At 39.7% G+C, this 25,515-nt stretch overlaps 1 protein-coding gene and 1 long non-coding RNA gene across 4 annotated transcripts in view; one reads left to right on the forward strand and one right to left on the reverse strand.

Annotated features, from left to right (window-relative positions):
* CDK6 (cyclin dependent kinase 6) overlaps nucleotides 1–25,515 on the forward strand; it is a 128,865-nt gene that overhangs the window by 78,694 nt on the left and 24,656 nt on the right. For all 3 annotated transcript variants that reach the window (XM_086857792.1, XM_086857800.1, XM_086857806.1), the window contains exon 5: nucleotides 15,535–15,644. In XM_086857792.1, coding sequence (XP_086713918.1) covers nucleotides 15,535–15,644 — 110 coding nt within the window. The remainder of the gene's footprint in view (nucleotides 1–15,534; nucleotides 15,645–25,515) is intronic.
* On the reverse strand, nucleotides 20,436–25,033 carry LOC111924219 (uncharacterized). Its single transcript, XR_002861529.2, has 2 exons — nucleotides 24,601–25,033; nucleotides 20,436–23,481 (listed from the first exon to the last, which is right to left on the reverse strand). It is a non-coding gene; the product is annotated as an uncharacterized LOC111924219 (long non-coding RNA).

A 25,515-nucleotide genomic window follows, 5' to 3' on the forward strand; every position in this document is an offset into this window, starting at 1 on the left:
CAGTTCAGTTGTTGCTTCATGAATCTAATGATTTTGTTACAAGAAATGAAACTACATCAATGCATATGCATTGTTATTGTTGTGAGGTGTTTGAACAGAAGCTGGGTTTTAAATGCTAAATCATAGGTGTTAAGTTTTCAGAGAGAAGAGGGAGAAAATTTCATTCAATACAACCCATCACAGCAACAGCTGCAAGAAGGAGACCCCCAGTAGCAGTGAATGCTGCCTTTTTAAACTCATCAATGAAATCAGACCTTACAGTTATCTGGTTTAGGGAAAAGCCCACAGTATAGCATTAACACTTGGATAAAAACAGAAGGCTGCATAAACATGCTAGTTTGATGCCATTTTTCTATTTTCTTTGTCTTTATAAACAGTTATGGTGTTGGCATCTTCTTAAGGAAGTTTTATATTCCTGATTTACTACATGCAATGTTGTAAGTCATTTTGCTCTACTAGTACACAGCAAAGAAAAGAAACAAGAACAGATTGCAGGTATTAGGCCAGCTCTCCAAAGAAGTTGCAAGTTGGTGTGAAGGCTGTCAGTTTGTATGGAGAGGAGAACCATCTGCACTAGCCAGTGACAGGATTTGCAGCTACAAGTTCAACTGATGAGAAATAAGTTATCATTAAGAGCTTAAGTTGTCATGTATTTGTACAGAGTTTTTAGATGTACTTGGACCATCTTCCAGTGACCAGTGGCCCTTGGTGCAAAATTACTAATTTTTAACTAATAGTTGTGCTGTTTCCTATGCATGGATGCCTTCTTCATACCCTTATAGCCAATCATTGTGTATCCTATCACTTGTGGAAACAGATTCTTGCTCCCTTTAATGACCCTCACACATTACAGTCCCTAGTGGAATCTATATTTGTAATTTATTCACAGGGACGTCTGTTGGAAACAACTGTCAAAGTTGTGTAAAAGCAGCAGATGAAGAAAAAGGTCAGATCTATGGGAGAGATAAGTATAGCTTGCTCCTTATCCCTGGCTCTCGTAAGTCCCCTAAGTCAGCAAAGCTCAAGAGCAGGCCCATGCTTAGCAACAGAAATGTACTGATACCAAAATCACCTTGCAAATTACAGATTTACCTTTTTTTCCTCATAAAAATAAAAAGTTGTATATTTGCATGCAGTGAGCTGCTGTTGATTACAAAATGCTTAAAACTTCACAGGAAGTTGGATTAATTAGAATAAGCATCATTTCTCATAAGTACACTGGTTCCTTCTTGCAGTCAAGGACAAGGAAAGTCTTTCAAACTTTGAAAATTAAGCGGATTTATAGATCACTTATTATGGGAGTGGTATGTAAGTTACTTTGTACTTGCCTGAGATGTAATTGATTAAAATTATACTTATGCCTGACATGTGAGATACAACACATCAATAACATTCTTATGTGCAGGATTTCCCAGTACACTGTTCATCCCAGGTCCTACAAATAGGAATGGCAAGATGGTTGAGTGATCATCTCCAGTACTCTACATTATTTTTCAGCCTGAAGATTATACCCCAGACTTGTATTAAGAAGTACTGTTAGTCTCCACATAAGTGATTTCAAGGCAAGTTGCTAGACTAACACTTCAGTTATTCAGAAGACGCACTAAAAGCCTCTTTCATTGATCGTAACTAAAAATCCATTCAGATTTTTTTCATTAGTTGTGCTGTTCACTTCTGTTTTCCTTCTCCTGGATTGCGCTCCTAGGTTATTTTAGTCATGTTCCTACTTCTTTTCAAAGAAGTTTCATTTTCAGATTTTCATGCAGTAGCCCAAAACAAAACAGTTTATCTGGCATTTAAAGATGCTTTGTAAATAAAAAAGCTTGAGGAGGGGTCATTTAGACTCATGTTTTGTAAAAGCGTCATATTACAAAAACTAACTCTAAATTCATCCTGAGCATATCCTTCTAAAAACAATAATTCTCTTAGCTCTTGAAAACACTTAGTTTCTGATCTCAGGATCATTAATGATTTTAAATAGCAGTGATAAAACCTCATATTAATGAAATTAAAATATTCCAAATTAAATAATGTTCTTTGTGTGCTATCATCAAAAATTCTTTTCCTTGCAGGCTGACATTTTCCTGGGAAAAAAAATCGCATTTATTAGCTGCAGTTGTATACCTTTTAGAAAACATAGAGAATTTCTAATTTTTGGTTTCTAAAACTACTTTCTAAAGTACTGACAATTGAAAGCATAGATCTAAATATCAATGATTTCACTGCCTGCAGATGTCTTCCTCTAACCACCCAGAGCTTTGACTGAAGTTGCTCAGAATTACATGCATATTTAGAGTTAGGTAGGAGCTTTTTATGATATGTCCAGCCTAATAACATTAGCCTTCTTATGCAAAACATCTTCTGCTTTGAGCAGCTGAGGTCCTACCAGCTTGTCCTGTTCCTCTTTGAGTTTAGAACCACAGACAGTGCAGCAGCTTTAGCGGCTGTTAATGTCAGAGCTGCTGATGCTTGGGCTCAGTGTCTCTGCAGAAGCTCTGGCTTCTCATACTGCTTCTCTATACCCATAGAAGTATTTCCTGACCACATGAGGATGTTATTTACAGAACTTCCTTTGATAGTTCAAGGAGGGGATAGATGTTGCTGTCTCTGTGTGGCTGTTAATACTGTGAATGTCTTCTGGAGATGGCAAGCACTCTTATTCCCATTCAGGGAATATGTCAGGAAGTTTTTATGTGCATTGATTGTTTCTGAGAACAGATCTTTGTGGGGAAAAGGCTTAGAGAAGTATCAAAGATGATGGGAAAACATATTCCAAGGCAGCTGCTAGTAAGGTTGATGTTTTCACAAGAGCACTTGACTCTGTCGCTGAGACCATTAAAGCATCTAGAGTAGTGCTTGAATATTAGTTTCCATTGGATTTACTCTCTTACTGTCAAAGATGGGTATATATTGCAATAAGCAGTTTAGAAGGCCTTTTTTGTAAGGCTGATTTATCTTTTTTTTAAGGACTCTTCCTGAATTGTTAGGAGCCATAAGTGATTTACAGAGCAGCAGAAGAGATGTGACACAAGAAGATTTTTGTTTTTTTTACATTGTCAAGTAAGAGAGGGGAAAAATCTTCCTAAGCAGTACATCTCCTTTCCACACTGGGTGTTCTCTTGTGTATCTTCACCCATGGCAGTCTGTGGTTCAGTCTCTCTTCAATAATCATTCCTCTTTTGAGGAGACCCCAAGAGGAGGTATGGCCACTATCAGCAAAAAACATTGCTACTGACTGGCCAGAGAGAATTAAAACATAGCTCTATAAATTGAATTTTTCCTTCCCTCCTGGAGACTCATTATGCTCAGTGTTTGGCAAACTCCTGTGCCTGTAAATTGATGTACCTTCCCATTAGCTGAGAACATTCACTTTGTGACATGCAGAACACAGCTAAGCCTGGTTCTGGAGTACTAAAATTGTATCTCAATGCCACACTCCAACAGCAGATGCGGAGTACACATGTTAGTCCACTCCCTTAACCACTGCTGAAATTGGAGTCTGTCAAACAGATGCCTCAAAGTGGATTTGGATTCTCAGGGAAAGCGTTTCCTCTCTAAAGCCTCTCTGCACACAGTGTTCAAGGAGTTAACAGGGGAGCTACTTTGAAAATAGAGGCAGAAGGTCATTATCGGCAACAGCAAAGACTCCTACAGCCTGCCGTGGAGAGCCTTTCACCCGTCATTTCCCACCCAGGGGATTGTAAACATTGGCTCGCAGCCACCGAGCCCTACAGAACTTCTCTTTACTTTCAGCATATACATTTATATGTCTTAATGGAAACTGAAGCACGCCAAGTTATTCTTGCATGTCCAGGAGGAGAGAGGGAGCTTCTGTTCAAGTTAAAGAGATGGGAGAAAGAGCCATTACTCATGCTGGAATTTGAAAACATAGAGATACGCTTGTTTAGTGGTGCTTCACATGTAACATAGCTGCTGTTCTCAGGCAAACTTTCTCAACTCACAGGAATGTGTAGAATGCTGTCACTTAATCAGAATCCAGAAGAGGTTCTTTTATCTTACATTTGTTAGTAACTAGCAATATTGCTCTTATCTCATTGTCCTTTAGCCTGATGCAGTGCCCTCAGACTTGAGAACTTGTAACATGAAAGCACTCATTACCTTGAACATTCCTGTTTGTATTGTCTTAAGCTATTATCTCTTTGGCTTAAATAATTGATGCTTTGTATCAATTTTGAGAGTTCTATCTGTAGAAGTCTGATCTACAACATTATTTTCACAAATAAAACATTTTACATTTTTCTAAGTCTATCACCACTCTGCAGTAGAGTCTTCAGTGATCTAGACTAATTTAGGTCTTGTTTATAAAACTAACACAATATGTTACTGTAAATCATTTTCCTTGGAATGTGGCTTCTTGAAAATAATATTAATTAATCATACAATTTTTAATGTTAAAACTGGGAAATAATTTATATGAAGATCTAGGTGGACCAACTGTAACATTCTCATTTTCTGCTAAATCTTCAGATAGTTAATATCAGTTCAGAAAATCCTATGACATTTATAAGTGGAGGAAATTTTCTTTCAGTTTCTTTCAAAATCTTGGGCTTCTCTTAGTTTTGTGAACACTAATTTTGGCTACTGAGTAGTGCATCAAGTAGCATGAGGGATGTTGCTTCTTTCTCCACAGAAGAAAGCAGAGTGCTGTCTTCCAGAATTTTTGTGAGTTCCATCCATTAGAAGCAGAGAGGTGGAATACAATCTGTCTAGATACAAAGTAGAATCCAGTCTGGTTAATGTAATTAATGCCTGCTTTTACTTTATCCGTTGATGGTCTAATGTAAAATGCATACACATCCCAGAGCAGTATCCAAAAACTCAGCTCCTTGCCCCTTCCAGCTGATTGTTCTTAAGCACCCAGCTGCTTTCAGACACAGTGTTGCCTCATGACTCATATACTCCTGGCAGAATAGTGATTTGGCTTCAGCAAAGGTAAGGAAAGAGCTGTCACCCAAAAAACCCCTAGCCTAGGGGTCAAAGGATGTGCTTGGGTATAGGAGGTGCCAATTAAATTCCCTTCAGCTGAGTTTCCACTTTGAGATTAACCTAGTAATGTTTGCATAATAAGTTAACATAGATGCAAACATGTATGGCTTCTACCACCACTCTTGGTTAGAGGCTTCACCAGGTAGAGCTCCATATGCACTTTTGTTGAAAACATCCATTTACCCAGGGTATCTGTATACCAGAAATGCATCACAGTAGTGCTTTAGCTCAAACAAGGCTGCTTGTTTCTGCAGCACAGATCTTTCTGATGTGTGTGACCATCTACATGTAAAACCCACAGACTCTTGTCAGAGTAAGAAGAAGAATTTGATTACTAAAGATGCCAGTAAGAGCTTCAGAATCTCAGTGGATTGTGCCCGGCATTTTATTGGTCTTAAGCTGACAAAGCTATGTAAATATGAGATTCAGACGGCCTGAGGATCTCTCTTACTGTTTCTGACCTTTCTCTCCAGTCGTTGCTTTTGGCTGGAAATTACACATCTGTGGCAGGTCTTCGTGATGTGATGTTTATTTCAAGACTCAACTAATTTCTAATGATCTGTGCATATGATTATGATATGCATAAACACCTATGCATATATTGCATCTGTATAGGGGAAGTTCAACTTTTTTTTATTTTTTTATGTGTATTTACAAATCTCTTTTCATATTTGTTTTTAGAAAGAAAGATGTTTCGTGAGGGTTTTGTTTCCCAAATGTTAATTTCAAGGAATTCTTGAAAGGCATTTCATAGGAATTTCATCTCTGTGATATCATTTACGATTTTGCTTACTTCATTTTAAAGCCATACATTTATGAAGGGCCAAGGTAAAGTCTGCTGCATTCAGTTTCAAATGTGGAACAGGTTTGCATTGTTCAGAGTTGCTCAAATTCTTTATGCCAGCTCTGTGGTGGTTATCATGATGATGAGCCAGTTGAAGTGTGCACCTTGTGAAGTAGTGAGGGCAGGTACATCCCAAGTGAAGCTTCTACTGCAGAGAAGCTGGTTTGCAGCCCTGGGTTATCTTTGTGCTTTGCTGTAATACACGAGTTTTTACTCTAAGCTGTTGCTTCACATGACCATCTCTGACAGATGTTGCTCCACACACAGCCTTATATCTACTATATCAGGCTCTCAGTGAAACTGGTACTTAGCCTTCAGACATAACATTTGTTTCAAAGTTTCATTCTCAACTGAATGAAAATAATATCTTGTAGAATTTGTTTGCACCAAATTTCTGCTGTCTAGACTCCCAAGCTGTCCACAGTAAAGCCTCTCACCTAGAGAACTGGCCCAGTTTAATCCATTCTTTGTGGTTTCTCTGTGCATCTCCCCCTTTTGTTTGGATTGACAGAAGTGGGCCCAAGTTCCATGGGAGAGAGGTGTGTGGTGGCCTTCATGGTTCTGCTTCATTCAGGCTTTTTCTGTTCAGTCTGTCAACCAGACTCTGGTTTTCTGGTAGCAGTGGGAAGCTGTTCATCATTATCAAGTCCAACTGTAGGTGGTAAAGCTCAGATTCTCTAGTCTGATGAACCCAAGAAAAGGCCAGGCAGTCACAAGGGCACCTCTGGGGGATCTTGGCATGGAGATGATCACGGTTTGGTCCTTGGCAAAAGTTAGAGCTGTGTGTTGTTCTCCCAGGGACAGAGCATAAGTGACGTCAGAGACTGTAGAAGAGGTGGATGCCATCCAGTGGGAATAAGCTGGATGCTAGATGAGTTGATTTTATGGCTTGAAGATGTAGAGGAGAGCAAAGCAACTGAAACAAAGCCCAAGATGTGCTTCTAGAAGTTAGGACTGTTCCCTGGGCTAGCTGATGCCAACAGGTGACTGAGCAAGTGGAAACATGCCAAATGGCTGCAACCAGACCCAGAACAAGGTCTGTGTTCCAAGGCACAGTCTCAGGCTGCCACCTTTTTGGAATTTTTAGGGATTTTTAGCTTTAGTGTCATTTGGAATTATGGAAGGAAATGTTGTCTTCTTTACAGTAGGTATTTGACCTGATCTGCATAAGAAGACAGTGGTGTGTGTTTGTTTCTTTCTGTCTTTGTGGGATTTTTTAATTCTGAGATAGATTATTAGAATTTGCTGTTTTGGTCTACGGATTTGGTTATTGAGTCTTGAAGAATGCCTACTTCTATTTTAAGTCACTCTCAGTGTTATTAAGTATCTCTGTCTGTAAATACACTACAGTATAAGCACAAGTCTCATTGCATGCAAAGCTGACCTGCCATTGAATTGCTCCATATTCCATAGAAGGCTGTACTCCAGCTCAGAGAATAGAGAATAGAGAATCATAGTTGTAATTTCAGTACACAAGAAGACCTGGCAAGTCTGACTTTTGTGGGATCTTAATCAGGTAGAGTAGCATTGCTGATGCTGTTTTTGCTCCTTTCTTTCTCTATAAAGATAAAATACTTTCCACCTGAAGCCTCGGGTAGTCTTTCAGAAGTGTTCTCTATATCGTCTCTGTAGAGAATTCTGTGAAATACTCTGCTTAGTAGAAATACATTTCCTTGGATGAGTTTTGAGGTAAAGTCTGAATCACTAGTGGTTGAAATATTACCTCATGTTAAGAGCCACTTTTCCTTTCTAGTAGCTGTTCCACACAGATGTTTAGTGCACAGAGACTTTTAAGGTAAAACCCACTGAATGTAGGTAAAGTATCCCCAGCTACACACGTGACCTGCAAACGCACACGCACGCACATTCATACCTCCTGACAACGGATGTACCTAGAAATGATCTTCAACAGCAGTGTCACACTGGCTGATGTGGTTCTTCCTAGAAATAAAAAAAGGAAAATTCTGGTTACTTTTGTGTGTGAAGAACATCTAAGAAATAGATGGCTCCTTTATTTGTCATGGTATCTTACAGTAGATGCTAAACTGTGTTTCCTTCAAATCACAAATGCTTTAGGATCAAAAACAGGAGATCCCATTCTAAAACAGCAGTAGTGTTTTACAGCAGATAGTGGGTGGTATATATGATCAGGATTTGTGTCTTCTACAAATAAATAATGTTTGCTTGATGATCTAACTCACAGAATTATAACGTTCATTCCAGTTTTCATAAAGAAATTCATCAATCTTGTGCCCAAAACGGGGACAAATGTGAATAAATAAAATTGGTATTACCATGTGCACTTCATGAGACCCATAGCACTAGAAATGATTTCGTGTTTTGTATGAAAAATCTTTTATCCAGAAGTGCTTTCTAGAAGACGCTAGTGTAGTTTGATACACACTTACTTTAAAAGGGAAACTATTATAATGTTTCTATGAACAGAGAAACTATAATCACCTTTCTCTAAGAAGGAAACATTCTCTCCAGTCATACCTATCTCTGTGATAGAACTGAAAACTATTAAATGACAGTGGAAGAACCACTACTCAAAAGAGAGGTTACACATATAATTGTTGGGGCAGATACTATCCCTGGCAACTAAAGCCCATCATATAATGTAGTGATTCTTACCTTCTATATCACAGTTAGGAATAATAATAGGTCTTCAAAGATAGATTAAAGAGAGTCCTAGATTTGCTTTATAAATGCAGAATGCTCAGTGAATGCTCTAAGAATAGGGATAGGAAAACACAGTAATTGCTAGCAACTAAAGGAGACATACCTCTTTTCCAAACCAGAGATGAAAAATACATCATTGTACAAAGGTTAAAATTTAGCACATCCTAAAATCCCCTACCTTGGCCTCATCACACCTGTGGGACAGGTGGGTTTTGAACGTGTTCTTTGCCTGTGCTGGAATTGTTGTGCATGGTACAGCAGGGTGGAATGAGGCATCGTCTGTCCTCCCTTCCTCCCCTCTTTTCCCCTAGTTCCTGCCTCCAGCACACCCCAGAGTACCTCCTCCTTTATTTCCTGGGACTGGTGCATGCAAAAACACACACAAAAATAATTTCCCTATGCAGCAGAGGTGTGATCCACTTCCAAATGTCTTTGGAGTGTTCCTAGAGGGCATGGAAACTGATAGGGAGGTAGGGAATATCATAATTGCTGGAGCAGAGCAGGCCACGGTGAGGTGGTGGTGGATCTGTTACACAAGAGGGCTGGGAAGTAGGGCCACCTTGGGCTGTCAGGAGGACTCAGAGCAGCAGACAGGACAAGTGCAGGGCCCATGATCCTGCAGAAATACTGTCATGTCACAACTTAGTGTCACCAGCCCTCTGGACTGCTGCTTTTGCCCTGCTCATTCCTGGCTCTGTTGGTCCATACTTCACATTGAAGGCAATGAAACATTATTAAACAAATCCTTTATTTTCCTAAGCAGTTTTTAATATTACATTGACTTAATTTTAAGCAATGTTACACTGTTAGACCAGTGAGCCATTTTAGCATATTCAGTTCAGAAACTACATTTCTTCTTTTCAGTCTCTGTGGAGTCTTTTCAACTGTGTTTCTACCAAGTGAGAGGGAGGTGGATTAGGCAGAGAGCCTCTCTCTGCAGTGGGGATTGAAGCCAGGCTGCAGTCAGTATGCTGTCTGTAATTCTGTCCTCTCCAGCTAGTCTGTGGCAAATGTGTCAAGCTTAGTCATACAGCTGAGAAGACATTTTTTTTGCAAAGCTTCAAGAAAATTCTTCAAGTTGCTTTACGGTCCCAGAACTGAAGAACAAGCCATGAAGTAGCAGGTTCATAGTTAATTTGCCAGGTTTGTACTTTGAATCCTCGTGAACAGTTTGAAGCAAAAGATTTTTTGTGAAATTGGAAGACCACAAGCTACACTAAAGAGCTTGACTCTGCATACTGTACCATATATTCTGTAGCTATGTTCCCTCATTTTACTCAAAAAGAAAGGACAAAAATAAATGAAAAACAGTCAAAAAGATGTCCTGAAGATTATGTGAAAGCCTTGTTAGTGAGAACTGAACAAAAAAACTGGGTTTAAGAACCATTGTAAGGTTCTTAATATTAAAAAAGTAAATTTGCAAGTAATTTTTCATGAGATTTAAATGCTTTAAGTAACAAAGTGAGCAAGCATCTAATGGCCAATATAATTAACAAAATCAGTACAAAAAAAAAACCAGAGAAGAAACCACAATCACAAAAACAAAATATTTACAAGAATAATTTTACTTGGATTCAAGGATACTTTATGTGAATTCAGGCATCCTGCTAATTTCTTCTGTGGCATGGTTTCTGTGAAAATTAGTGTTTAAAAAGGTTTTACAGGTCTCTTCCAAGCCCCTTCAGAACTGATTAGTACAGAATTAGTCTCATCCAGCATCTAAAAAGAAGATGTCTACATGTGAGCCAGTCAGATTCTCCCCATGGATGATAATCAAATGCAGTGTGTGTTCATCTGACCTGTGCAGCACATTTAGGATAAAGTGAGACCAGTTGCTGGGTGAGATGAGAAGTACCCATCACTCTCATGGAACCACCTCTGAATCAGAGGAGATGAGGGAAGCATAGCAAAATGCCTTCCTTCTGGAGTGAAAGGAAGACCCAGGGCCACAGCGTGACTCACTGGCTGGTAGATTAAACAGTGCCAGAAAACATTCGTGGGTACTGGAGCTCAATTGTCTATACTGTTAAATTATTAGAATGGTTCCTGGCATGAGTTATTCCAACCAGCCCTTCCCCAGACAGTTCCTAGGCACTGGCAGTTAAGCATGAACCAAAGACCATTCCCAATAAGCAGTTTGCATGCGGTCACCTTTTTTGGGAGGCTGAGAATTTAATAATATGGACATAGGCCACTCTGTACTTATTGGTCTCAGTGCCAAAGGAACATTTCCTGTCCCATTTAATTCCCTAGAACAGACATAGCTGCTGTGTGACAGTCTGATCCCTGCTTTGTTCATGTATCTGTGCAACTGGGTATTGGTCTGTACTTAAAGTCTGTGGCAAACTGAAATGTAGTCTTTTGTGTCTGTGTTACTCAACCTCAACCCTAAACCACTGTTTGTCTTTGTCTTTTTTGAACTGAATGCTATTCAGACAGTAACTATATTTGGAAAAGACTGTATATTGTGCAGATCTATTTAAATTAAGCAATTACACAAAATGAAAATCTGTTCTGTAAAGTAAATGGAAATTATATGAGACTGACACAATGCCTAGATCTTCTTTTCTAGTGAATAGATGCTTCCCACTAGTTTGGTTTCTCATTAGAAACAGGTAACATGAAGAATTAAAACTCCTTGGGATAGGTGGTGCCCAGTAGCCACATCTGTCAAGTGTAGTAAGGCAGAAAGCTTTATTTCAAAATGAAGTTCCCTTTCTTCATCTGACTCTAAATGCAGCTCTGTCCTTGCTTCTCACTGAGCACATTTCCTTCTTCAGAGAGTCAGACAGCCTCAGCAGACTTCTGCAGATGTTCTTTTCCTTTCTACTGCCTCTCACATACACACATCATTTATTTTCATGATGTGCTGCCTAAATCTATTATCTTTTAAATAGTTAGAAGTAGTGATCTGCAGCTACTGATGCCCTTCTCACCTGGTACCATCCACTCTTATCTGGATAGTAGAAACATAGAATGTGCACTGGAAAAGGAACTTGGTTACCTCTTTAGGTAAGACATAACTACTTCTTCCCACTGTGTGAATATTCTCAGTCTTTTCATATGTAGCTTGATCCATTAAATGCAAATATTACAGGGTATCTTCAGAACAGGCAGAGTGGGAAAGGGGGAAGATGACCTAATTTTGCCAAGGAGCATTTGGAGGCTGTTGGAAGAAGAGATGACAGGGTGTGAAATTTGAGGGAGCTTGGAGATGCAAAGGAGCTGATGAGGAATGTGAGGGAAGGCAGAGCCTGTGGGATGCAGCAGGGCAGCAGGCTGTGTCCACCCAGGTGTTAGCAGGAGCAGCAGGGAATTAGGCATGTTTGGTGATGCTGTCAGGGGACCACTGGTGTGTGTGACAGGAAGGCAGAGGCAGGCAGGGGAAAGAAGCCAGGAGGTCATTGGACATGTGGTAGAAACTTGGCTGGTGTAAGAGAGGAGCTGAAGAGACCAGCCAGGGCAAGGAGAAGCAAGGAAAAGGCAGTGGACAGAAATTTCTTTAGTGAGAGGACTAAAATGCAACATGGTCACTAAAGTCAATAGCCTCCAAAGTACTTTGGAGTCTTGCAGAATTTAGGATTTCCATCAGAACATGAGCATGAGTCCTTTTTCTACAGACCAATCACCATGTGCCACATTTTGTGTGTGCCACATTTTCAGAAGAGAAAGAATCTGAGATGTACTGATACAGATAGTGATGCTTTTTTCTTCCTGAAAATGGGACTTAATCAAGCAACTCTGTTAAGTGCACTGTTGCTCAGGGAGACCTTGCCTCCCTGGTAGCGTGGCTTACCTAAGGAAAGCACTTTTTCGCTCAGAACTGGGCTAAAGAGGAAGTGATGACCTGCTTGTTCAGCCTCACCATATCCTGTGTTCAGAATAATTTTCATTTCTACTCCTCTTCAAATGTTAATGGAATGTCCACAAATATTTTCTTGGTTTCTATGGTAAGAGAGAGTGTGAAACTGTCAAAACCACAGCATCATGTGCATCATCCTGTGCTTTTCAGGAGAAGACCCTGCCCACAAAAGGAGTCATCTGTGGCATTTCTTGTGTCCAAAGAGACATTGAGTACATTTTGATTTCTTCCAGGTTCACATTTTGAAACACGGACTTGCATGTTACAAACCATAAAGGTTGCTTGATCACTTCTACAATGACACATTATTGAGAGGGCATATCAAAACAGCTCAACACAGATTCCTTCCTCTCTGTTGATAATGCAGTCAGGCGTTAGCTGAAATTTAACTGTTAGTCTTTTGGAAATCTTCTATTTTACAGGTTTAACTTTCCAAATTACTCAAGCAAAATCTCCCAGTCCCCTGTGCATGCATTGAGTGTAGCAGGGTGCAGATGCTTGGGGAACTTGCCAGTAAGGGGTCACATGGGGGAAGCAGCCACCGTGCTGCACGCTTCCGCAGCTGTCTGAAAACAGCACTGTTCCCCTGAGCACACACGGACACGGGCAAGAGCCATGATGCAGCTCTTAGGAAAGGAGCAGCTGTCCTGTGCCACACTCGCCTGGGAGGGACTTCAGTTTGGGGCATATGGTCCACAACCATCCATGCCCCAGTTCTTTGCCTAGGAGAGTGCATAGCTCTAATGTTGCAGGACTTGTGGGACTGGGGAAAATAAATCATCCTTATGCTCTGTGTGAGAAGAGCAATGTGGACCTCAAACCAGGAATCATGGGGCTTGGTGGTATTCCAAAGATCAGATCAGAGATCACACAGCTCTTCCTCCTGACACTGCACCCAGCCATTCAAAAACAGTAACGGGTTGAAATTGTTATATCTAATTTCTCAAAGCAGTATTACTTCAGTAAGCTTTTCCACAAATGTACTGCAAGAATAAAAGCATAGTTCAGTTTGAGAGCTATGTCTGCATTAGGAAAAAGAATGTGTTTTAGGAGGAATTATATCTGATTCAGACAAGGCATCTCCAGAGAGAATCCCTGACCTCCAGTTATATTTGTCTTCTTTCCTTGGAGTGAATCTCTGAAGACACTTCTCTGTTTTTTATTTTTCTTAAGTGTTTCATGAAAGTATCACTGATATAGTAGCAAATCAGGAACAAGACAAATGGGGCTAAGTAAAGCTGAACTTCCACACAGGAATCTCTTTCTGTGGATGGGTATCTGGAAGTGTAGCTTGCCAGTGCAGTACTTTGTACTGTGTTATTGAACTGTTTCATAGATAAATTTTATAAATTAACATCAAAGAGTTTAAAAGAACTGTTAGCAAATATGACCACTCTTGCAGATACCCATTAACCTCTCTTCAGTAGCCATTCAGTGATTCCAAAGGCTGTCAGGGCATATAATTATTGTAATAAATGTTGTATTTGCTTTTGTTTTATCTGGCTTTGAGCAGCAAATTTGGATGATTACTTCCATTGTTATTTTTCTTTAGAAGACAATTACATTGTTATCATTAAAAAAAAACCACTATTCTTACACATTTCTTTGTGTTGGTCTTGAAATTCAGAACTCACTTATCCTAGTTAACATAATTTTAAAATTTATTTTCATTCTTATAATTTTCTTTGTTTCTGTCCTTTTTTTTTTCAGAGTTTTGGTTTGGTTCATGCTCCTCCTGAATGTTACATCTCCCATCTTTGTATTTGTTGAAGAAAAAAGCCAGTAATTGTAGAGACCCTGCCAGCCCCCATATTAATAGTCAGAGGTTCAAATTATAGCACAGAGTAAGAAAATACTGGCACTTAGCTGATGGTCATATGTTGTTACGGCTGGATTATAACTGTTCAGGAGTGGACTACTCCTGTGGCTATGAGATTATATTCTAGCAAGATAGTAGCACACACAGGACTCTGCAGAAGCTCCTTGTATTCTTGGGCAAATATCCTGAAGAGATAGTCAGCCTCATCTGTATTTGGTCTACTTGTGGGATACAAAAGGATAAATATAAGCTGTCTCATCTCTGTTGTGGGTCCAGTGAGTAGGACTTATCAAAGTACATTAATGGAGCAGTGCCAGTAAAATTCCCACTGAGTCCCTACAATGTGTTGTGACATAACCACCAGGACAAGAACAGACTAAAAGCAGGCGCTTTACGTGGCATATGTCCATGGGAAAGAGTGTGTCATTTGAACACATGGTGTGAGAGAAGTTACTGCTGGTCTGACCAGCAGCACATGGGCAGAGACAGTCACACAACTGTAAAGGTCAAGAATCTGCCAGGAATCCTTGTGCTGTGATGCTTAGTTAAAAACTGACAGTTTAGGGTTCCTTTGTGTGCAAGGAAACCACAGTAGACAACATTGATGCCTTTTGTAAGGGACGGCTTTGAGAAGGGTTTGGATTACTCTGTATCCAACTGATGAAATAAAAAGTTATAATTTCTTCAGATTCTTCAGAGACAACTTTGGAGGCAGGGCAAACATGTTTACCCTAATTGCCCATGCACTTGAGTTAACCCAATCTCTTTTATAGAAAATAGTACATGAACCATAAGGGGCTGAGAACAGACATGCTGCAGGTACTGATTTGTCCTATGGGTAAACCCACAGTATTCCTTGGCTTGTTTGTTTCTGTTTTGGCTCTGGTGACTACATTTACATCCCAAAAGTTAGGAAAACAAGGCCTTGTTCATTTGACTGACATTTGCCCTGTGGAGAGTCCAAATCTCCACTGGAAAGTATCTGGGATCTGTAAGCTGCAAAAGCTTCAGAGGGTTGCTGGTAGTGTGGTGTGGTACTATGATTGTCACACCAATGCTGTATTCTGAAACCAGTTTTCTTGTACCCTGAATTGCAATGTTCTTGACAAGAAATGGTCTCACATCCTGAGTCATCATGTGCAGCTATGGATACTGAGATTTTCCATACAGGACACTTTTCTATGTGCTAGCTAAACCACTCAGCCCTAATATGTGAGTTTTACAATTTAGATTAAACTAAATGGAAGCTGTACATACAGCACTTAGGAGGTTGTAATTCTGCAGCTAAGCACTCTCTTTTCTGTTCTTTTTGTTTTACAGGTTGTTACTTTGTGGTATAGAGCTCCTGAAGTCTTACTTCAGTCCAGTTATGCAACAGCAGTTGATCTTTGGAGTGTTGGCTGCATATTTGCAGAAATGTTCCGTCGAAAGTAAGAAACACAGTTTTATTTTCTTCATGCTTTTCCTTTGAAAAAATGTGCAGTAATGCCTGTTACAATGCACTAAATCATGTTTATATTGGAAAGGCCTGATAGGATGTTTTATTTGCAGTGCAAAATAGAAATGCCCATTGCAGATTCATACTTGTTGCTATCTTGGAGTCTCTTTTGATGGGAGTCTCAGCTCTCGGTAAAACTTGCATGAGCATCGTTGTATTCTAGTTGAAACTGAATCCAAATGCAGATAAAACTGGGTGAGAGAGGCTGTTGATCAGTTTGAGTAAAGCTGGATTCTGGAAGGGATTTACCCTGAGGAAGGCAGGGCATTGTAATCAGCGGAGTCTTCTTCCTCTGTAGTTTGTGCATTGAAGCATCAAAGCAAGGTATTTGCTTGTAGTCTGCTCTTGGGATATTTGAGATTTAAGAAGCCATTGTAAAGCTGTTTTCTAGAGGTAGGATTCTTTAAGAATAAGTTATGTAGCCTGAGGGTAGAGTTACAGATGTTAAATGTAGTCAACCCCATCCTCCCAGATAAATGGCTTTTTTAGCTGCTTATGTGAAATCAGAACTATCTCACTACAAAATATTGCAGCTGGATGCAGGTGAGCTGTGAATTCAAGAGTCCCTCTCGCGTACTGGTCTTTGCCTGTGGAAAGACACTGATGTGCAGGTTGTACCGTGTAGGGTGTGGAGAGGAACAAACCTGCAAGAGTTCTAACAGGGTAAATCTGTCTCGATGCTAACCCAATCACTTGCATTTGGTTAAGGGCAAAAAGTGCATGTTTTCATCACCTGAGTGATCTCCGTGTGGAAACTGTATAGCATTTTTTAACACCTATTGTGTAGCCAAAGGATATACAGAAATAAAGCGTGAAAGAAAAATATGTACTGGGTTGCCTAAAACCCAAAATTAGTAGAATTTACAAGGAGATGCAATGCTATTAGGGCCTTGAGAAACAACGTTGTAATTTATACAATAAGTTCAAATACTAATTGAAGTCTTGCAAAATAACTTTGGGATTTTACTACTTGTTAATGTTTTATGGAAAAATCATCTTTCTTGGGCTTTTTGCCTGGTCAAATGGCCAGGGTAGAGTTATCCTCCACCCTCTCTGTCTCTGACTCAGAAATGAAGTCAGAAAATGAGAGAAAAAAAAGAATGAGGATTTTAGGAATATCACTTAAACTCTCCATCGCAGACTTTTAAAGAATCAATCTTAGCTCTATACCAACATACTCACAATAGTATTAAGCTGCTGATATTTTTTGATTCAAATAGCAGAGTCAAAAGCTTCATTTTCGCATTTGCAGTAAGAGTGATAGAGTCCCAAAAATAAATGCAGAACATGCTCAAAACTTTTTTTCCGTCTCATTTAATTTGAAGCATTTTGACAGATAAGAAATACTGCCATATACAAACTCCACCAATTTAATTTTATTTTTTCTTGTAATGGTGTATGAGCTTTTTGGAATCTCCAAAGCCACGCAGTAAATTAAATTTTCTGCTTATATATAAATGCAAATATTACATTAATACTAAAAAATCAGTATTTTTTTCTTATGGAAATGAATCTAATTTGAACTAGAGTTTGATAAAACCAGAACTTCTGTTTTTCTTGCCAGATGTAGGGTCAGTGTAACATTCCTAGTCTTACATTTGGGAGACTGTTAAAAACTGTAGAGGTCAGGAATCTGCCAAGTCTGTATGTACTATGTTCTTTCATCACAAATAGTATTGCTTCTACATGCTTCAGTGTACAAGCAATGATTAGAAAGACCATTCTCAAGGTTCTTTGCCATAAAGCCATAGCAAACAGCCCTGAATGGTGGCTTCGTGGGTTAACAGTGCAATACTCTCTGCATGATCTGCATTGTCTTTCAGATTCCTCTGATGGATTGCAAAAGAAAGCCCATGTTATTGTGACCTTGGTAGCAGTAAAATGTAAAATTTTGCAAACTCCAAAAAGTGGAGTATATCCAGAAGACTGAATAGCAGTTTTGCTGGGAAATGGAAGTGCCCTTGGGTAATCACCAATCTGTATTTCCACTGGTGTTGGTAGGATAAGAGTATGAGAATGCAGCTAAAACTTTGCAAGATAGATGTGGCTTTGATATTAAAACAACCTTTTCGTTTTGCTGTCCTATTGGGTACTTTTTGCCTTCTTTTCCTACTCTCTTTTGCTTTCTCTTTTAAAGATCTTAAAGGTCTTCGACTTTTTTTAAGGAACATACTGAGACTTCTGTGGGCATTTTTATATCCAGGGACTTTACTGCAATGGGTTTCATAACAAAACACTATATACAGCATCACAAAACATACCAGAATCCTGTTTATGTCAAGGAGACATTGGACAGTTGGAGTTTGCTTGAACAGAATTTTGTAGGCTGTCACAAACACACTGAGGGTGCTTTAAGCCTAGATAAGTGGAGGAGAAAAGTGATCTATGTGTGAATGGTCCAATCTGTATGTTACAGGTTACTATGTCTTTTAAGTACATAGAACCTCAGTTTAAATCACCCTTAATCTTAAAAACATTTAAGACAAATGCAAGCTAAGTATTTATTTAAGAAGTAGATCTGAAATACACAGAGGTGTATAAAGGACTTGGACACAAAAAAACCCAAAAACCTCTGTCAAGACACACCTAGAGTAAATCTGAACATTTGTCTCATCTTGGCTGATTCAGCTAAACAAATGACACTTTTCAGCTCTTTTCCTCCCGCAGTCTGAGGTTCATATAAAGTCATAGCTATTTTAAAACTGCACATTTTAATTTTGGTACAGATTTATAAGCCTCTGCAGAGATGAACACATAGAGTTTGTATCCTAAAATCCCTCAGTTAGATTCCCAAGGATCCTATTCTATTTACAGATCAGCAATAAACTGTTCAATACTCAGGTATACATGTTATGTACCCAGAAACTATTCTGCTTTGTGTGTCTTTTCTGCCCATGTGCACTGCTGATGACAGCATCCCCAAAATAAAGCATTACTTCAAAAATTCCTTGTATGACAGCTCCAGTTTTTAAATTTCCTGTTTAGTTAAGCAGTTTGCAGTGACTTCTAGCCATTTGAATGGAGTGACATTATGTAACGAAAGAGTAAACGTATTTTCTTTGCTTTCTTTGTGATTTAAAAGCTGTGATGCATGGATAGTAAAAACCAGTAGGGGAAATTACAAGCTATGCTATGGCTTGCTACCATATCAGAGAGTCCTTCAGAGATACAGCTGACAGGACTGACAGGGGCCTGAGAAAATGGGGACATCATTTGGCTTTTTTTTAATGTTTAGATAAAGATTTTAATTACTTATACAAAGATTACACTTCGAGGCTGAGCGTTTTCTGGGCCAGTAGGAAAGGGCTTTGTACCTTCCACTTGGTGAACACTCAGTAAAGAGAAAGGTAAAAATGGGAATAGTGTCCACTTCTGTATGGATACATAAAACTCTTCCAGCTGGCTCAAGGAGTGTGGCGGCTCCTAAGCAGGAAGCCATGACCAGTGTTTTAGGGAAGAAGAGAATGTCTTGCTTCAATTAGGTAATATTTAATCCAGGTAAATGAGGGTGAAAGGGGGAAAAACAGTAGAATCCCAGGTTCAGATCTGTGTGAAATGCTCTATAAAGGAAAACTTGGATCACCAATTTTGGATTCTCTTCCGAGTAGTCAGTCTTGAGAAAAAGAATCAGAATGTTTGGTGCTTCATTCTTGATGCATCTATACCTGTCCAGTTTTCAAAACCATGCTCCTGTATGATTTCAATGCTGCACAGACAAGGAGATTGGTAGGTGTGCATGTGGGACTCAGGAGTCAGGCTATCCATGTAACAATAACAGCCAGGCACATTTAACTATAATATTAAACATCATTATTAATATTACTATTACTATTAATATTTTAAAATGTTTCCCTTTGTAGTTAATACAGAGCTAAAAGTCATCAGAAGAGAATATTAGCTTTTGTAGCCTCTGTTATATTCAGAGCCCAGTCAGGCTGAAGAAGGCATATGTTAGAGGGTGGCCAGTGTTGTGATTGCATGTTTACTGGCACCAATTCAAACCCAGAACTGGAAAAACAGTCCTCTCCCAAAATGCTTTTCCACCTCCCCAAACTAAAACTAAAACAGTATTATCTCAGTGCAACAAGCTTCATCTATCCAGGAGGGAAATTAATTCCATTCACATGGGTTTCTTACTGAGACTGTTCATGCACCAGCTCCATGGTGTTTTAATCAGCCTGCTGTTGGTAAAATCATCAGTCCCAGAAATTCATAAGCCACAACATTGGCACAAATAGTATGAGGTTATTATTTATTCATTTTTAAATATTAAATCATGTTTTTAGCAGTTGTCTCATTTTTCAGCCTACTCTGTCAACTGCTAATATATGTGAGACAGTTACTGCATTACCAACTGTGCTTGAAAATTGTAACAGCAGATATGAGAAATACCTGTGATGGGCCAAACTCCCTAGTGGACACAAACAGCAGACACAGGGAAACAAGCTATTGGCATGTAAGTTACCTTTCAGTGGTATAAATTTGTCCAATTAGAGGAGTTACATCATTGTGTGTAGAAAAAATGTGAGCTTGGGACTTCGTTGTTCTAGATAATGTATACAGTTGTGATAATATCGAAACTATGGTTATGTGAATGCTGGATTTTGGACCTGCAGTCTGCCTGGAATCATAAAACATCAGGTTTTTAAAAACAGCAGCAGACATATTCATTTTTAGCTACAGTGTCTTAGGGTATTGAGTAATTGTAAATCATCTAAAACACTAAAATATAGTAAATCTTTATTCCCCTTTTCAAACAAGCCATAAGTTATTAGTATCGTTTGAAGTGCAGTCATCAGATCTGTTATATGTACTTTCCCGTGTCAGCTACAGAACCAGGTGGTAGAATGAGTCTGTGGAAGGAGATCCTAAGAGTAGTGTGGCCAGCAGGACTGGGGAAGTGATTGTTCTTCTGTAGTCAGCACTGGTGAGGTCACACCTTGAATGCTGTGTTCCATTCCAGGTCCCTCACTTCAGAAAGGACATTGAGGTGCTGGAGGGTGTCCAGAGAAGGGAAATGGAGCTGGTGAAGAGTCTAAAAACATGTCCCATGAGAAGTGTCTGAGGGAACTGGTGTTGTTGTGGAGAAAAGGAGACTCAGGGGGGACCTCACTGCTCACTGCTCTCTACAACTGCCTGAAAAGAGGCTGTGGGAGGTGGGGGCTGGTCTCTTCTCCCATGTCTCAAATGAAAGAGCGAGAGGAAGTGGCTGTAGGCTGAGCCAAGGAAGGTTCGTATTAGGTATTAGAAAAAAACCTCTCAGTCCAAGAGTGGTCAGACATTGGAATAACTTGTCCAGGGAGATAGTGGAGTCACTGTCTCTGGAAGTGTTCAAAGATGGATGTGGCACTTGGGGCTGTGACTCAGGAGTGATTATGGTGGTGCTGGGCCAGTGGTTGGACTGGTCTCCTCCAACCCCAGGGTTCCTGTGATTCTGAGGAGGGGGACCCACTCAGAAAGTGCTGCTCACTTGTACCTCTTCCCAACTTCGTGAGCAAAGGAAGAGCAGCAGAGTCAGCGCTGCAGCTGAAGTTTCAGTTACTGCTTTGTGGGATGAATATGGTCAAGTGGTTGCAGAAAGAAATAGCCAAGTGTAGCAGGAAGACCTTTTTTTAAGCTGTCTCCAAAACCTGATACAGAGAACTTCTGACATTGAGTGAAGACTAACTTCTTAGTGGGATCGTGTGTTGGCTTCACTGAAATGATTGTTGAAATTAACTCTGACTTCAAAGGGGATTGTAACCTCTTCAGAAACAATTCAGTGTGACAGGGTGGCACAAAGAGTGGCATATTCTCTGTTAATGTGCACAGTACAGCACTTGAAGCAATGGCTGTAAGAGTGCTGCAAACTGGCAAGGCAGGAGAGGGTGTTGTGTAGTGGTGTCCACAGCTTCCATGCCCTTCACTTCTTTCAGTGATGCTGTACAAGCTTTCAGCTGTCTCATCTGTGACATAAAACCAGGACTGTGAGACTTCTGTTCAAAATAAGGGTTGCAGTATATGTGGGAGCTATGAAGAATTGTCAGCTGAGAGTTGAGGCTGAGGGTGGAATTCACAGACTCTATTCCGGGTTTCATGAGGCTGCATAATGCAAGCAAAAGAGTGTGTTTAAGTTAAATTTGCCTGAATTTAAGCCACTCCGGAAGATTATTGTTACCTGTCTGCTAAAATACCACACACACAAGCACACGGACAAAAAGGTAGCTACAAAGGGAGTCAGGCCATCCGTCTGTGAGCTACTGTATGCATGTCCTTATCCGGAGAGAGATGTGAGACTCCCGGTTGTTACCAGAGGCAACAAAGTGATAACTTGTAACAGAGCCTGCAGTTCCCTGGTGCTGCGAATGGGACAGGCGGCTTTTTTCTCGCAGGAGATCTGCCATCCAGTTCTTCCTTGAGTCTGTCCTAACTAGCATCAGTTTCATCATGTGTTCATTTGGTCTGAATTAGCTGTTCTGTAGGTGCTAATCTCTCGCAGGTACTTTTAAGCACTTCAAGAAAGAAAAAAAAGAGAGAGGCATGCATCTGGCAACGTGTGTTCAACCGCAGGTTCTCAATGGCCTAAGTGTGTTCTTCATCTGGAGATCGAAGTAAAGAGGACAGTGGGCTTTGGGGGATATTGTTCACAGAAATGCTGCTGTTGCAGAGAATTGCTTGGAAAATTCAAAGTCCTCTACTCCTACTAAGGGTTAGTCATTCCTTATGATGAGTTGGTTTGCTGTTAAATGGTCTTGAGGAATAATCAATCTAACTTTGCATACCCAGCGAGGGAGTTGTTTATGTATGCTAAATGACCCTCACTTCAAATTAAGTAACAGTATGTCATTACTTAAATTTTGATTTCCATTAATATTATTCAATTAGCCAAACCACTGGGAAAGAAGAAACATTTGTTTAAAGCCTGTAATCAACAGTAAAGCATCATGTACTGAAATATTATCAGCAAAATACTCTGCAGTTGAATATAGAGCTTGTTTTTCTAAGTGTAGGATGTATTCCTGCCACAGCCCAAGTGCATCAGTGATCCTGCAGATACTGGGTTTGGATGGGAGCAGGACAGAGACTACAAATTCATATAAACCAGCATAAACAGAACTGTCTCAAACCAAAATCAGTTGATAAACTTAGCCTGATCTCTATAGGGAAGAATTATATTCCTTGTCTTTTTAAAATCATCTTTCTTTGCACACCATAGTGAATTGTCAACAGACTGGTATTTTAATATCTTCCTGTGTATGTGGATATTGCAGATGAAATCCTGGACGTACTGACCGTGAGAAAGACTGCTCTGATTGATAGTAGTGAAGACTTCAGTTTTATATTATCTTTCTGCACATACAAGAACAGTGTCATGAACACAGTCTGAAAATAGGCTCTGAAGATAATAAAGAGCCTCTAAAAATATGAATATTGCCATGCAACAAATTGTGAGGCATATTTCTATGACACACTATAATTTCAGATGCAGCTTAATTCCTTGTCAGGTATTTCTCTGTGCTTCAGCATATCTGATCCTTTAGTCTTCACTGTTTTAAGTGGGCACAATAGCTATGCAGCAGTAGGAATATTTGGCTCTGCCTACTAGATCCTGTATTCTTCCGTATGGAAAATTTTTACTTCTTTTCAGTTCTTAGCTTGACTTTTCCTTCTCATGCTGTGTTCTCTTATTTTCGAGACATTTTTGAAATGTCTTTCAAAAGCAGAGAAAAGATCTGTAATATATCTTCAATCTTCTTTAGGATGGAAAGAAGAGAGAACAGCAGAGGAATCTGTTAACAAAAGGAAAAATAGGATGTATAACTGGATGTTGGGAGGGAAGGTATAATAAAACCAAGACAGTAGAGACATGGCAAAAAGCAATTGAGTACAGCTATGAATGCTGCTTATAAGTTAGGTTTTCCATATAAACTGCCAAACATTTTAAATGTGGTTTAAGAGAGAACTTTTCTCTTTATCATGCAGCAATTTAAACACAGACTTTGCAATCACATTATCTGGTGTTTTCCAGTGAACCTTAAACCAACATATCTAGTGGACCAAGAGCTCCAAAGTGTAATCATTCACTTGTGTGCTTGCTTACAGTTAGATCTTGGTAGCAGAAAGAACTAAAATAACAACTTTCTTTTTTTCTGTTTTGTCTTTTGTTCTAACAAGCAATGGTGCATGTTGCAGCTTAGAACTGTAAAAGCTACACAGCTTAATTTGCAACCTTTGAACCAAAGTACTGTATGATTCTGGCTTGAGTTTGTTTCTGCCATTTTTGGAAATTATCTTGTTTTGTTACAAGAATGATTTAAGTTGCAAGTGCTGTAAAAGTTCACCACAATCCAGACCAACTGTACTGGGACAAGGTTTGTTCCTTAGGAAGATCTTGTCAGCATTCAAAATTCTGTGCTTTCCATTTTTCATCTTTTATTCGTCTGCCATTCATATGTGTAGGGGTGTGTGGGAAGCTGATCATTTTTCCAAACTAGACCTACTAAAATGGGATTTTTTTCTTCCTCCCCAGATAAGTGGCCAGCCTATTACAAAACTTTTTTTCAAATATTTTTAAAGTCTAATGGACACAAGCCACAGTTTAACTTAGTGACCTTAGTGATCTGATGGAATAACAATGACATTCTGCTTCACACTTAAGGAAACTTAACATAAAAGGAAGCAGAAGACTGCACTTGTTCATATTATTCCAGTTTTTTGGATAATGAGGATTGTTTTCTGTTTAACCTGACCTCCAAGGCAGAGCTTGAGTTGGCTTTAGGCAAAGGATAAACACACTTTAATAGAGAGAAGGGCAAACAGTCAGAATAATGCCATAATTATCGAGTTAAGTATCAAGTAAGAAATAACTGTGTTTCCAAGACAGCATCACCTCATTAAAAGTAACATACCGACTTGGTTTTTAGCTGATGTTTTCCCTCAGGCCTTTTCTAGTTGATATCTGTTTGTCTGCAGTTGGGGTGATTGATAGCCGTTAGTCAAATCCAGTAACTGTATGGGTTTGTGGTTGGAGATGGGTGGTAAGTGCCAGGCCATTCACTTGTGGTTTTGCTTCTAGTTTCCAGCTGTGCCAAACTTTCAGTCAGAGGAATAGATCTGTTAGTAAGGGAAACCGTTGATAAACCATAGAAACCAAAAACTGCCACTACCCATGACAAAAAGCCAGAAGGGAACCGTGAAGCAGTGGTACAAAGCCCCACAGAAATGGTGTTAGGTGACCAAGTTTAATTTGACTGGTTCAGGTGTGGAGTCATGTCAGGCAAGGCAGTGGCCAAGGCACACTGGGACCAGGTGGTTTCACCAGTCCAGGCAGTGGCTGAACACAGCTCAAGCCCAGATGGCACTTCATGGGAGAGGTCTCCTCCTGGAGAGCTTCCCATAGCTTTCTCATTGCAGGTGGCACAGCACTTAGTCTGAAATGCCCCTGAACACATAGTCCTTAAAAATATATGCATTCCTTTGAGGTGCAATATTCCAGTCTGTGAGAATCTGAAGTAGTCTGGCCAGAGGTCAGAGGAAAAGAGCTTGTGGTTAAGAGAGAGACCATGACATGTCAGTCATGATGTAGGTATTTCTAAGTCCTTGGAATTAACATTGTAGCATTTGCAGTGGATATTTGGAAATGCAGCTGGCAGCAGAAACATCTGGATCTGAGCTGTGCTGGGCACAGCTGCTGGCCAGTTGCTGTGAACGTGTTCCACCTTTGTGTCTACTGGAGCATCTCAAAGACAGGTTCAAACCTGTGATAAGCCAGAGCAGCCTGAGGGCTGCTTTGGTGGGATCCCCAGCTACAGATTGCTTTTAGC

The sequence above is a fragment of the Cyanistes caeruleus genome, chromosome 1, assembly GCF_971803275.1.
Source record: "Cyanistes caeruleus chromosome 1, bCyaCae1.hap1.1, whole genome shotgun sequence".
Classification (NCBI taxonomy): Eukaryota; Metazoa; Chordata; class Aves; order Passeriformes; family Paridae; genus Cyanistes; species Cyanistes caeruleus.